The 15,814-nt window shown below is 33.7% G+C and overlaps 1 protein-coding gene across 1 annotated transcript; it reads left to right on the plus strand.

Annotated features, from left to right (window-relative positions):
* Positions 1–1,422: 1,422 nt before the first annotated feature.
* LOC141700767 (uncharacterized) lies at positions 1,423–9,513 on the plus strand. The gene is made up of 18 exons (XM_074504455.1): positions 1,423–1,435; positions 1,542–1,610; positions 1,692–1,799; positions 2,378–2,506; positions 2,600–2,689; positions 2,869–2,952; positions 3,036–3,086; positions 3,187–3,339; positions 3,667–3,819; positions 4,148–4,225; positions 4,496–4,618; positions 4,705–5,507; positions 5,599–5,701; positions 5,795–6,180; positions 7,126–7,786; positions 7,872–7,942; positions 8,358–8,728; positions 8,847–9,513. The coding sequence occupies exons 1-18, from the start codon at positions 1,423–1,425 to the stop codon at positions 9,511–9,513; spliced, it is 4,113 nt and encodes a 1,370-aa protein (XP_074360556.1).
* Positions 9,514–15,814: the final 6,301 nt, after the last annotated feature.

Raw genomic sequence — 15,814 nt, forward strand, 5'->3', positions numbered from 1 at the left:
AATTAATAATTCACTAAATTTATAAGATAATATTTTTATTAATGCATATAAGTCCCATATAATATATAAATTAATAATTGCATATTACATCAAAATTATAGATTTCTAGGATTGACTTTTATAGTAAGCCTCAGTTGTAACCTGCTTCTTTTTAAAATTGATGTCGGCTTGTACTTCATCTTGAATCTTTCTTAATGCATTATGGAGCTCTGGCATACTATGTTCATATTGCAAGAGGAAATTACGTAATGTAATTATTGCTTTAAGGACATCTTTTCGTGAGACTGGATCCAACTGTGTACTATCATCTTCATCAACTTCATCTTCTTTCTTATTTCCCAAGACACTGCTAATAATTTGTTCATCATTCAACAATTTACTTAAATTCATAAATATTTCTTAATGTTATTTTAAGTATTCAATAGATGAAAATAAATTATTATTCTGAAAATTGTATATGTTATAAATTTTAAATAATATATCTCGATAAATTAATAAATTATTAATATATCGATAAATTATTAATTTATCGATATATTAATATTTTGATTAATTAATAATTTTTCAATGTCTCAAAGATATTAATTTATCGAGGTTTTACTATATCCCCTTTTTTATTATAATGACTTTACTCGTCCATATAGCTGTAACAACATTGGTTAAGAACTATGACATGTTCACGTAGATAACACGTCTATTAAATGAACAGGAAAACGTTTATTTTAGGCGCTAATTTTTGAAAAATTTAACAATATGATACACACTTTTGCTTGCTGATTTAGTTAAGATCAAAAATTTTACGATAACTCATTTGATATATTATAATATATTAAGTGGCCCATATAATAATTGACTCGTATATCAATTAAAATAAAATTTTAAACCATAAGAAACTTAATTAACCATTAAATAATACTACTAATTAGTTAAAAGATTCATAAATCACACAAATATATCACTACAACAGATATCGAAAACTAGTATTCATTTAAACAAATCATATAATTGATTCAATTGGTTATATACACTAAAATTAGTAATAGAAATTTAGGGCTTTTATAAATCTATATCTTAATGATTACTCTATAATTTACCCGTGGGTAAAAAAATTTACCCATGACCCAAATTCTATATATTTTGCTATATCCATGGACTATCCAATTAGCTTTAATTGACCCATCTTAATTACTATTTACCTATTTTTGAATTTCAAAATCAATCTATCTATGGAAAATAATTTCAAAAAAATCAAATCATGCATGATTTGTCCATTCTGTTACATCTTTCTTTCAATCTTCTCTCCAAACTCTCTCTCCCCCCCCCCCTCGCTCTCTCCCCCCCCCTCTCTCTCAAATTAGATACTACAATGGATGACCATTGCATCTGAAAATCGTATCTTGGCACGAAAACGATAACAGAATCATGGAATCTCAAGGTATTGCTTCTAACCAATGTTGACTCATAATCGGTTGCTTATTATCTATGACTTTTTCATGAGATTAATCGAATGTTACATTCTGGACAATTATGTTGTATGGTAGGATCCAAATGTGTTCGTGGTCGTAATACTGAAAATATTTTAAATACATCGCATACCTCATGTAATCAAGGTATGAATTCTGATGAGCATATCGCATTGTTACACTTTTTCTTTTGTAGTTGTTACTGAATTTTTGGCTTTGTCTAATCAGAAAAAAAATGTCGCGTCCGTGGCAGGAATGTAAATTCTATTCTTACAGACATGACTAATTCCCAGAGTGCAGAGAATTACCAGATGAAATCTTCCTACAATGATTCATGTAACATATGTTCTCTGATTTTTTGGATCATAATCCATGTGACCGATATAGTTTGAATTTAAAAGTTATGTTGTAGACGTTAATAAGTTTCTCTTTATTTTTTTCTTTAGTTAAACCCGGATCTGATCCAATAAATACGCGTGGAATGCTTTGTCAGATAGTAGCAGGGTGAATCAGAATCCACTAATTTTATCAACTAAATCATCTCTCAGCCGATCAAATTCTGAGCATAGCCAATGTTTGGAGTCTACTGCGGTTCAGATAACACTCTGCTTCCGAACACTCTTACAATTTGAGTATAGTTAAATGTCATTTATTTGTGATTGTTACAGGTACCAGACCTTCACCATTGAAGCAGTTTTTAAGGATGAATAATGCATAATATCTTAGCCGTAATCCTCTAAAAACAATTAAAGGTAACTTGAATTGCAGGAACAATCATGTAGGTTATTAGGCCTGATATTTTATATTTACATATGTCCTTTGATTTTTTGGATCATAATCCATTTGACTGATTAGTTTGAATTTAGAAGTTATGTTGTAGATGTTAATAAGTTTCTCTTTATTCTTTGCTTTAGTTAAACCCGGATCTGATCCAATAAATATGCGCATAAATGCATTGTCAGATAGTAGCAAGGAGAATCAGAATCCACTAATTATGTCAACTAAATCATCTCTCGGCCGATCAAGTTCTGAGCATAGCCAATGTCTGGCGTCTACTGGGGTTCAGATAAAACTCTGCTTTTGAACACTCTAACAATTTGAGTATAGTTAATGTCGTTTATTTTTGATTGTTATAGGTACCAAACCTTCACCATTGAAGCAGTCTTTGAGGACGAATAATGCAGAATATCTTAGCCATAATCCTCTAAAATGCGCAGAAATGCTTTGTCAGATAGTAGCACGGAGAATCAGAATCCACTAATTCTGTCAACTAAATCATCTCTCGGCCGATCAAGTTCTGAGCATAGCCAATGTCTGGCGTCTACTGCGGTTCAGATAAAACTCTGCTTCCGAACACTCTAACAATTTGAGTATATTTAATATTGTTTATTTGTGATTGTTACAGGTAACAAACCTTCACCATTGAAGCAGTCTTTGAGAACGAATAATGCAAAATATCTTAGCCATAATCCCCTAAAAACAATTAACGGTAACTTGAATTGCAGAACAATCATGTATGTTATTAGGCCTGATATTTTATGTTTACTTTGTATTCCCTTTACATGGATGCAGGTAATTCTTTTAGCCAGTCTCCTCTAGAACCTCTATTAATAAATCTTGAATGTATTCAGAAATTATAGTCTGCAGGTTAGTCCACTTTGTCATGTTTTTGTTTGCTTCTTATTGTAATACTAATGTTGTGTTTATACAATACCATTTTCAGCATTCAGTGGAATTGAAAATAAGGATCTTAAAAACACAAAGCTACAAGATATTAACGTTCAAATATGTAATCAACCAATCTCTGGAGATTTGTCACTGTGTTTGGAAAATTTAGGCAAACAGTCTCGGTGCAACCTTGACACTACAGAGGCTGGTAAATTCCCAAATTTTAGTTTATAGGTTTAGCATACTGAAACTTAAAAATGCATGTTGATTATGCAGTTCCAGTTGTCAGTGATTACCAATCCAGTGATAAGGAGAGTTTAGCCACATGACAGATGTTAATCTCAAGTCTCCATGAAGTTCAGGTTGGCACTAATTTCCAATCAAGTTTTGAAAAACTGGCTAGCGACGGATGTTACCTCAATATTTTTCCAAAAGCAATACCAAACCTTAAACAACCTGGGACTTTGGTTAGTTATTTATTTTTATGCTAAAGAATACTGTTTTCTAATATAAATGTCTTGACTGGAAATTGCAGAAAAAAACCCAATGAGGGTGCGTCGAAAGAACTGCAGTTATAGGGAACACAAAGTATTCCTTAGTACACTGACAGATGATCCAATTTTTAGCGAAAGCATTGTGCACACGCCTGTAGGAAACGTGTCACCTTCGGATGCTTCTCAAACATCAGGCATAGCTTACTGAACTAATTGTTGAAAAAAACTTATTTTTTAAAATTAAATGATATTGGTTGTCACTATTATGTTTTTTCCAAGTAAAAGAAAATATAGGGTGTGCGAAAAGACTCAGCGTGCCAGAGAATTAGTTGATAATTTACCATACATGCCTGCTAGAAACATGTCACGTTCATACTATCTTAAACATCAGGTCAATATATGCAAATTATTTTATTTGAACACGATTTGTCCAGGGTGGTCTTATTTCTATATTGCCAAAACCAAAAAGAAACTAAGTTAAATGCATCGTATAATTTAATAAATTTTGGATATGTTATGTAGGTGTCCACATATGTGGAGAAACATGCGCAACTCCTAACACTCCATGCATTCCTAAATTACGGCCCATGGGATTTGAAGGTACGTTTCATAATTAAAAGTGTAAATTACACTCTAATACTATCTATGCAAATAAAGAGAGTAGGAGTTGAACTTAGTAACAATGGTATTGTTGCAACAGGACAACAATGAAATATGGCATCTCCAAAAATGCATCAAAGTGCCAAAAGTACTGTCACTTTTACACTGCCCACATCCAGTATAGTTAAATGACCGCAAGTAACTTTCAGTTCCAGCAGTGATATCGCTGTCGAACATATATCCAAAAAACATGTGGCAAAATTAGTCCAGGTTCTTCGTCATTTGATACATCTTCCGTAAAAAGTACTTATGAGCAAGGAGAAAGTTCAGGTTCTAAAAACTTATTAGGAGACTTTAACAATGTTAAAGATTGTGACAGCAGCAACAGCGATTGTATATCTAGCGGTATGAACTTAAGTTCCAATCACTACTTAATTGTCTTGATGTTCCACAATCAACATGTTTTTCAATTTTTGTAGGTGATTGTGACGATGTTGATGTACATGAATTTGACAATACTATTACTAAGTGGAGTGAGTACCTCGATGTCGGTGATCCTGATAAAATTTGTTCAAAATGTCAGGCGATCATGTGGAATCATGAAAGGAACAATAAATGTGCACCTAGAAAGCCTCCAACTTTCTCTCTTTGTTGTAAAAATGGTCAGATAATTCTTGAGAAAGAAAAGCAACCTCCCGAACCTCTCGCTTCACTCCTTAGTGGTGGTTCCTGCTTTAGGTATTTTAAGGAAAATATTAGAATGTACAACTGTATGTTTTCCATGTCTTTCACTGGAGGACAAATTGATCGTAGTATCAATCGGGGCGGTGCTCCTTACTGTTTCAAAGTCAAAGGTGTAAATTACCACATTATGGGAAGCTTTGTACCACTTGATGGTGAGATCCCCAAATTCTGTCAACTCTACATATATGACATTGAAGATGAAGTACATAACAGAATAAACGCCGTTAAGAGAGGACGCGATGTCGTAGATGAAGATATCGTTCAGTTTTTGTTAGAAATGTTGGATGAACATAATCATTTGGTGAAAGGTTTTTATATGGCACATGAAAGAATTAGTAAGAATGCAGTTGATGAATTTAGATTGGTTCTAATATCTTCGTCTTCTGCATCTGGTCGACCTAACCATATTGGCCCATCAAATGAAGTTGTTGGGTTGATTGTCACTGATGACTATGCTAAAGGATGCAGGGATACAATAATCCATTCAAGAACCAATGGATTGGAGAGAATTTTTGAAATTGATCCACGATTTATGCAGGTTCAGTATCCTATTATTTTTCTTCATGGAGATATCAGATTTTACCGTCAAATCCTTTTAAACAAACCAAATCAAAAAAAAACATAAATAGACTCAGAATACCGAAAATGAAGATCCAGATGAAAAAGGGGAGAGAGAATTTATCACCATGAAAGAATATTACAACTATAAACTCATGATACGACCTTCAGAAGGTATATTCAATATCAATACTTAAATTGTATCACGTATCTATTAGTTTTATCTCAAAGTTTAAGTCTCTCATTGATTTACTCATGGATATTCAGGTTTGACTCCACATCTCGGAGGTCATTTATGGCAGCAATATGTTGTTGAAGCATTTACTGCAATTGAGCAATACAGACTTGACTGGATCAGAGGTCACAAGACTACGATTCATTCTGACATATACCACAACATACGAGATGCACTTAAAAAGGATGATAGTAATCCTGAAAATATCGACAAGGCAATAATTTTACTAGCCTCATTCACTGGCAGTAAAAGGTACAGGAATCAGTATTTCAAGGATGCAATGGCAATTTGCGGAACACTTAAACACCCATCATTGTTCCTTACGATGACCACTAATACAAAATGGCCCAAAATTCAGCAAATGTTAAAGTTTCTACCTGGTGTTGATGTTGTTGACGCTCCCGACGTCGTTGCAAGGGTATTTAAATTGAAAGTTGACCAGCTGCTTAATCAAATAAAAAATAAGAACTGATTTGGACGTTGTATTGGAGGTATGTTATTTTACACAATTTATGCCACTAACAAATTTTTAATTAAATTTACCAGAAAATGTATGTGAGGCTTGATTTAATTATTTTATTTAACTATCATATTACAGTAATGCACGTCATAGAGTTTCAAAAGCGTGGATTGCCACATGCTCACATGCTAATACGGTTGCATCCAAACGATCGTCCCAAGACAACAGAACAAATAGATAACATGGTTTCTGCAGAAATTCCTGACCCAAGTATTGATCCAGTGGGTTACAAAGCTGTTAAGAATTTCATAATCCATGGACCATGTGGCACTGACTATGTTAAGTCTCCATGTATGGTTAAGGGCTGTTGTATTAAACATTTTCCTAAAAGGTAATTCTTTATCTTTTACATAAACTTTATTTTCCATAGACATGAGGGAGAATACACCCTTCTGAATCACCTTTTAGGACAACAGTCCTCTTAATTTATTATAATAAATTTGAAATATGGTTTTTTCCTTTTTAACATGTATAATTCTCACACATACTTTGACGACTGTGGCTTTCCCATTTATAAGAGGAGGAAAACTGGAATTACCGTAAAGAAAAAGGGAATTGACCTGGATAATCGGTATGTTGTCCCCTACAATCGAGATCTTCTAATAAGATTTTACTGTCACACAAATCTAGAGATTTGTAATAGCTCAAGATCATTGAAATATCTGTTCAAGTAATGTTTAAAAGGACATGATATCGCGATCATGTGTCTGAGGAAAAAAAACAAACAACAAAAATGGATGCACAACACCAATCACTCCTGAGAAACGTCCGCTTGATGAAGTCAAACAATACTTGAATGGAAGATATATTTGTGCATCTAAAGCATCATGGAGGATATTTTAGTTTGACATCCATTCCCGTTGGCCTTCTATTGAACGATCGCCAATACATCTACCGAATGACAAGCATGTGTCGTTTAAGGGCTCACAAAATCTACAGGAAGTTTGCGATAATGCTGGAACAAAGAAAAGCAAATTAAAAGCATGGTTTGATACAAATAAAATATATGTAGAGGCCAAGAATTTAACCTATTCAGAATTCCCAAGCAAGTTTACATGGCATCCACAACCTGGTATCTGGAAACAGAGGAAAAGAGGTGATGTCATTGGTAGGCTTCCTGAAGTACATTCATCAAATGGTGAACTATTATATCTCCGCATGCTCCTACTTAGGATTAAAGGTACTATATCTTTTGATGATTTGAAGACAGTCAACGACCATATTTATAACTCTTTTCACGAAGCCTGTGTCATGCTAGGTATCCTCCAAAACAACCAGCAATGGCACAAAGCTATAGCTGAAAATACGCATACATCCATGCCTCCACAGATACGTGCCATGTTTGTCAACATTTTAGTATACAGTCCAATCTCTCATCCGCATAGCCTTTGGGAAGCTCATTGGGGATGCATGTCAGATGCTATTGTTCTTGTGAGGCGACACCTCACTGACAATTCAAACCTTTGTCTATCAGATTTTGAGATCCAGAATTACGCTCTTGCAGGTATGAGCTGTTAATAATGCTTTATACATATTACATGTTCCAGATTTGTCTTAATAGTATCATTTTTTTATTAATGTTATGGCAGAGATAGAGAAATTGTTGAATGATATTGGTAAAAGCCTGAGAAACTTCCCAGATATGCCATTTTTAGGAGATGTTTTTTTTCCAACTCTGAGAATAGACTAATTCTCGAGGAAACATCCATGATACAGAAGAAATGAAGAGAATCCATGCAATAAATCATAGTCTTCTCAATGATGAACAAAAGATAGTCCATGATTCAATTTTTGACAATATCAACCAGAAAAAAGGTGGTGTTTTCTTTGTTTACAGAAGTGGAGGTTGTGGAAAGACTTTCTTGTGGCAGACACTATGCTGTCAATTACGATCAGAGCATAATATTGTGCTTCCTGTGGCCTCATGTGGTATAGCTACCGTGTTGCTTCCTGGTGGAAGAACCGCATACTCCCGCTTTCATATTCTGCTCAAACTTGATAAAAATTGTTCTACTGGTTTAAGACACGAGACCGATATTTCTGAGCTACTTCAGCAAACTGATTTAATAATTTAGGAAGAGGCTCATATGCAACATCATCATGCTTTTGAATGCGGTGATCGATCCTTGAGAGTTATTACGTCTGCTATTGATAAAAGGGGAGCTAAAAAGCCATTTTGCAGTATAACCATTGTTTTTGGTGGAGATTTTTTGCAGATACATCCTGTTATTCCAAAAGCGTCAAGGGTTGAAGTAGTCTGCTCTACCCTCAATAAATCTAAGCTTTGGGAATCTTGTGAGATTTTTTTATTAAAGCAAAACATGCGTCTTAATGCAGGAAATATAGATGTGGAGAACAAGACCATCGCGGACTTTAGCAAGTGGCAGCTTGCTGTCGGTGATGGTAAGGAAATCAATATTTCTCCGAGTCCAGACAATGGTGAAATGTTAATAAAAAAATCCTGATCAATATATCGTTCATTCGTCTGGAGATCCAATCCAGAAGCTTTTTGAAGTGACATGCTCAGATTTTCTGCATAATATCTCTTCACATGAATACCTCAGATCAAGGGACATACTCATACCTACCAATATCGTGGTGGATGAAATTAATACACGAATACTTGAAAAAATTCCAGGCACGATTTATACTTATCTGAGTCAGGATTCAATTGATGATGCTAGTGATGATGATAATGATTTTATATCCGCATTTCTAGTTGAGTATCTAAACTCTATCAATATGCCTTACATTACTAAGCATGAGTTAAAATTGAAGGTAGGAGTTGTCATCATGCTTATGAGAAACTTGAACCAGATTATGGGATTATGCAATGGTACAAGAATGATTGTGAAATCCTGTAGGAAGAACACTATTGAATGTGAGATATTGTGTGGCTCTCATGTTGGAACCAAACATCTAATTCCTAGAATTGAGATGATTCTAAGTGACACGAACTGGCCCTTTGAATTTAAACGCGTTCAGTTTCCGATTCATATATATTATGCCATGACAATTAACAAAAGTCAGGGACAATCACTTGATATGGTTGGGCTTTACCTTCCTAGAGCAACTTTCGTGCATGGACATATTTATGTTGCTATATCCAGAGTTACAAGACCTGAAGGCCTCCATATTCTCATAGATAGTGATTATGGTGGTAGAAAAAATATTACAAATAATGTAGTTTTTGAGGAAGTGCTTTACAATCTTCCAAGTATAGACAATTGACCTGACATATTAAGAACATTTGATTGCATACTTTTATAATTCCTGCTTTACTCCGGATTTATTGTGTGTGATATATCAATGTTATAAGTTCAACAACTAATATGTTGCATTGTTTTATGTGTTTCATCTGTGTATAAACATAATAATAACAAAATCTCTCCAATTAATTTGTCTAATAAAAATATGTATAATTTATTTGATTAAGAAGATATTCTTAATGGTTAAATATATTGTACAGATTTTATTATTAATCAAAGGATTAAAGTTTTCCTTTTTTTTGGAAGAAACCCAAACGATAAGGTTGGTTAGTTGTCCTAATCACATCAAACACTATTCTTAAGCATTATCAGCAAATTACACCGGATATTACTCTAATTCTCATTTAAAGGAATAGATTTGCACTATCAATGTTGAGCTAAATTGTTGGCATCTCCCTAATGCCTTGCTGGTTAAATATAATTTCAACAGTTTTACAAGAGGTTTATCATTTTATAGCATTGTCTTTTTCTCTCTCTCAAAAGTGCAACCATTTTGTAAGATCTTCAATTCTTTAACTGATTTATACAGTTCTTAGAATATCGAATGTATAAATTGCTTACGTGCTGAGATTATCTATAATATTTAAATAATCTTTTTTCTTTCTCTTCTTATAGTGATCCTTTTCAATGGAATCATTTGATCGTCTATCCAATCTCGACAAGGCAAGCACTAACTGGAAAATTAAGGTCAGGGTTACCAGGATGTGGGCTAACATGAATTTGGAGACGAACTCATTGAAAGGCGATAATCTTATTCTCATTGACGATGATGTATGTTTTAAATTTATTCATCTTTGTATTATTTAATATCAATCTTGCTTTCTACTAATATGTATTTATTTCATTTAAATTATTTAAATGTAGGATAACCATGTTCATGCCTTTTCCTATCATAACGTTTGGAATGGATTCACCATCAAGATTGTGGAAGGCGGTGTCTATGTTTTTGACCAGTTTTCAGTTAAAAATCCGGTTGGGAACTTGAAGCCTATGCAGTCAAGGCTCTGCATCAAATTTATAGGCTCCACTACTGTAAGGACTGCTGATGATGATGGCATGATCCCGTCGCAAAAGTTTGAGTTTTTGGACCTGGGAGATTTGTTTGCATAAGCAAATAAATGTCTTCCTCAATAGCAGCCTGAATTTGCAATAGGTCTGGTAACACACTCTATTAACTCAATATTTTCTTAATGTACTCATATGAAACAAGCATGCTACAATTATAATACATTATACTTTAATATTGTGAAAAAAATTGTGTAAAACATATATTATTGGAGTTGTCGAGGAGTATGAAGGTTTGAACAAGCTTTCTATTAAATACGGAGATAGGGACATTGTGAAGTTTAGAATATATGATTCAAGGTTGTGTGTATATGTATATTTAATTAGTAGTGTAATTAGAAATATATATCGCATATTGAAATAGATGTTAGGCCTCAATGATAATATAGAAGGGGGTTGAATATAGTATCAAAAATCAATTCTATTATAAACACAAGTATGTAACAGTAAACAAGTTTATTCAATATATCAAACTCTATTACAGTAGGTCTGATCTACTCTCTCAGTGATGTATGATATCACTAAGAGCTTATAGGGTTACAATGTATAATATTCTCGTGAATGATAACACTTATAGTGTAAACCCTAATATGTGTTTATATAGTACACAGTTACAAGATATCTTCTAATTGATATGATAATGATTATGTTTCCTATAATATATCAATCAGAGATTATCTACTGCAGTCCTATAGCTGTCCAATTCTTCATGCATAGTTTAACTTGTTTAATCCAGATCCTCTCCTGTAAATCAGCCGCTTTTCATCTCTGAAGTGTATCCGCACTTAAGTTATGATATAAGTTCTGACGCCTTAAGTTCTGATAACTTCCTATCTTCAGTAAGTTCTGATTTCCAGTTAAGTTCTGATATTCTGATAATAATTTCTGAAACTAAACAAATCAGATTAGACATGACATCACAAATATATCTAACAATCTCCCCCAACTTATAAATTATGAAAAATATACAAGTTAATAGATTTGATGAAGTCAAAAACAGTTAAGTACAAATGCAATGAGATATTATTTTAAACAGCTAAATACAACTTACAGTACATGTAGCTTTACCAATATCTCTGGATCAATCTGAATCCAAAGTGATTTCTTCTAAAGTCTATTACCAGCTTGTCCTCAGCATTTCTTAGAACTTCAACTAACTATGCTTTGACTTGCATCAGTTCTTCATCTTCATTATCACCAATCTGATAAATGGCTGCTCTGACTGCTGGAATTGATGTTCTTTCAAGTCCATCTCCAAGTCTGATAACTCTAGGATGTGAAGAGTCTTCATTGTATTATAAGCATCTTCCTTTCAGAATTACTTCTACCTTAGCAGAATTCTTCCTCATAGGAATTTCTCTTCCATCATCTTCAGCTATCTTTGGAATAAATTCTGCAACCCTTGATCCAGAGATTCTGGCTTTATCCCTTATGGTCTTCATCATGAAATTTGACCATCTTTTGGTAACCTCAGACTTTATCTCCAAAAGATAATGAATGAATTAAAGTTCTTTAGGAGATTTGTTCAGCACATCTGATTCTAACATTCTGTATATTCTTCCATCTTTAAGAAATAGAATCAGCTTTTCCTTGACTTTACTCTTATCATGAGTATCCATTACCACTTGAGCAGATATAACCTTGTAAAGGTGTTTCTGTGTAACTTCCTCAAGTGGTTTGTCAGTTAATAAAAATGGATCTTTGAAAGTTACTTCAACACCTGGTTTCTTCTTGGCTTGGCTTAATCCTAACCCAGATATGTCTCTTGCTTCTCTGACATTCAATCCAATAGTCAAGAAATCAGATAGCAGTTGACTTTTCTTAGGATCTGATGGTTTAGAGTTTTTCCATGGGAGTTTCTTCTTATCATCAATTGTCATCTTGCCCAAATCAACTTGAGCTCTGTCAGAGGTTGATGTCTTGATGACTTGTTCAAGATTTGCAGATTCTTCTGTAGCTTGCTGTTCTGAAATTTCTTCAGAATTTGTCAAGTTCTGAACTTCTTCACTCTGAACAACTTGAGCTATGTCAGAGATTGTCTTAGATTCTTCTGTCATCTTTCTACTTTTCAGAGTTTCAATAGTTTCATCTTCAGCAGATGTATCATTAAAGACTTGAACCATCTTGCACACAGGATCCATCAGAATTTGAGGAATCTTCATTTTCTGCTTCTTAACTGTCTCCCCAACTTTTCCTTTTCCCTTGTCTTTGGGATCAATAGTAGCTTGAGATCTAGTCCTTGATGTAGGAATCTCTATGGCAGATCTTTCTTTAATTATAATACCTTTCTCCTTAGGTTTGGGAGGCTTCTTTGCATCAGAAGCTTTAGGCTGTAGTTTTGACTTTTCAGCATGAAACCTTGCTTCTTCTTTTCTAAGTTCCTCTAAATCCACTCCTGGATTATCCTTAAGGAATAGTCTATTGGCCAGTTCTTCATCAATAGTTTGAATTTTGGGATCCTTATAAAAGAATGTTGCTTTCTTTCCCTTGAATTTCAGAGTCTACAAAAACTTCTGTGAATCTTGGCTTCCAGCTTGAATCATTACATCAGAAGTAGTTGTCAGAACTTGATCATCATAATTTGTGATCAACAAGGGAACATCCTGATTTGTAGGCTTCTTTCCTTCCTTATTCCTCCTTTGAGTAGAACCAGACAATCTCTGATGAGAACCTGTTTGTTGAAAGGGAATCCTGCTCAATTGCTCTCCTTGACTATGACCTCTACTCTTATCAGAGTTTCCCTAGTCATAACCATGATCATCCTTTTTCTTCAGTGTCTTGATTGGTGAGCATTTGGACTTAACTACCTTCTCCCCCTTTTTGGCATGATCTGTCAGGAGTAGTGAAAGAAGGACTTCCACTGAAGATTGGATTTCATTGAGCTGTGTTTGTTGAGAGGCTTTATTCTGCAATACCTAATCCAGTTGGGCTTGCTGCTTGATTTGAACTTGGCTCCATCATAGATAAGATCCTTAGGTGCCATTTCTGTGAGAATTAAGTGAAAATCATGTGTTCGCAAAGTGTTTGATAAAATGTCTGTAAGAAAGTCCGTCAGAAAATAGAGAGAAAAAGAGAGAGAGTAAAAGAAATAAGAGATAAAGTAAGAGAGAAGGTAAAAAATTTGTATAATCTTTTATTTCTAATATATATACTCTTTCCACTCAACGGCTCTTTTTGGAAGTAAAACCGGCATAGTTACACCTGTCACGCAGTAATTAGTGGGCACGAGAAATGTGCAGTAATTATTGCACACATGCACATGCAAAACCAACACGCAACCCATTAATCAAATGATTATTACTGTTCTTTTGCACTTAATTATTTTCTGATAAAATGATCGTACAGTAAATATAAAAAATAAGTCAAGTAAATAAATAATGCCACGTAAGCATCAGGATTTGCATCAGAACTTGACTATTATCAGAATTTAACGGTCATCAGAACATGGCTTCTGTACTCAAACAATGCATGACTGTTTTTGTGATTCTTCACACAAATACTGACTGGTTTCTTTAAAGTTTAATCATCATAACATAATCAGAACTTAACCTCATAATTTATGCAAATAATACTTAACTGTTTATCATAAACAACTTAATCACCACAGTAATTTTCATCATTCATATGGAGTGATAGTGTGTGTATGTGTAAATGATCAGATAAAGATTAAAGTCTGATAAACTTCAGTATATCTTAGAAATAAGGCATAACTAAGAAAAATACTTAAAATCTGTCTTGAATTTTGAAGTCTACTGTAGAATAAAGTTATGCAAGAATCCACCGCAATTGTTTGTGCTTATTTTATGCATCTTTTGAAATTCTTTTGACAATGGCTTCTCGGTGTAAATGAGTTACAACTGTCATCAGAATTTATGCTGTTATTAGAATATTTCTCCAGTAATCAGAGAATGTAAAAAGTCACCAAGAAAAATTAATTTGCTTTTCTAATACATTTAACTTAATACCAGCAATGCACTTGGATCTTCCCTTTCACATATTTACTCTAGATCTCAAAGGAGTACCTGATTTCAATTTTTCTTTTCTTTTATTTTTTTCAGATAAGTGAGACTTATCAAGCATGTAGTTCATCCTTAAGATTTACTGACATCAGAATTTGACAGAGAAGAAGCAATAATCTAGTTTGTGACTTAGTAATAAAATACAGGAAGTAAATTTGACTAAGATCAAAATCAGAATTTGCTTGTGTTATTGATTTCCACATAAATAACTAATTCAAACATGTGATACATAGTTTATTCAAGACTACTAAGTCAGCATCTAACAAGATAATCCTCATTGGATTGAATAGTCACAGAACATTCAAAACACTTTCAGAGTTTATAGAATCACATCGGATAATAAGTAATGTTTAATATGTTACAATTTAAGCACATATTACATTGAGATAAGAAAATCTGTAAACACTGATCATAAAGTCTGATGTAAGAGAATAAAAACTAAATAGATTTTGTGAAAGAAACTGAAACCATTCTAAGTTCATTTACTAGTCTTGTAAAAGTAGCTTCACATAGTGGTTTTGTAAAGATATCTGCTAGTTGTTGATTTGTTGGAACAAAATGCAATTCCATTGTACCTTCCATCACATGTTCCCTTATGAAATGGTACCTAATGCTGATGTGCTTTGTCATTGAGTGTTGAACTGGATTTCCTGTCATATCAATAGCACTTTGATTATCACAGTAAATAGGTATTTTAGAAAATTCTAACCCATAGTCCAGTAACTGATTCTTCATCCACAGAATATGTGCACAACATCTTCCTGCAACAATATATTCTGCTTCTGCAGTTGATGTGGAAATTGATTTTTGTTTCTTGCTAAACCAAGAAACCAATCTGCCTCCAAGAAATTGGCAGCTTCCACTAGTGTTTTTCCTGTCTATTTTGCATCCTACAAAATTTGCATCTGAGTAACCTATTAGCTTAAAATCTGATTCCCTAGGATACCACAATCCTAGATCAGCTGTACCCTTGAGGTACTTGAAAATTCTTTTCACAGCTATTAGAAGAGGTTCTCTTGGATCAGCCTGAAATCTTGGACAAAGACAAGTAGCATACATGATATCTGGTCTACTTGCAGTTAAATAGAGTAAAGAGCCAATCATACCTCTGTAGTTAGTAATATCTACTGATGCTCCAGTATCTTTATCTAACTTGGTGGCAGTGGCCATGGGAGTGGA

The sequence above is a fragment of the Apium graveolens genome, chromosome 2, assembly GCF_009905375.1.
Source record: "Apium graveolens cultivar Ventura chromosome 2, ASM990537v1, whole genome shotgun sequence".
NCBI lineage: Eukaryota > Viridiplantae > Streptophyta > Magnoliopsida > Apiales > Apiaceae > Apium > Apium graveolens.

Excerpts from the sequence above, each read along its gene's own strand:
- LOC141700767 (XM_074504455.1), top strand. Across the intron at positions 1,800-2,377 it reads ATCTTCCTACAATGATTCAT|TTAAACCCGGATCTGATCCA; the intron begins GTAACATATGTT and ends TCTTTGCTTTAG. Across the intron at positions 7,943-8,357 it reads ATATGCCATTTTTAGGAGAT|GAAGAGGCTCATATGCAACA; the intron begins GTTTTTTTTCCA and ends TTAATAATTTAG.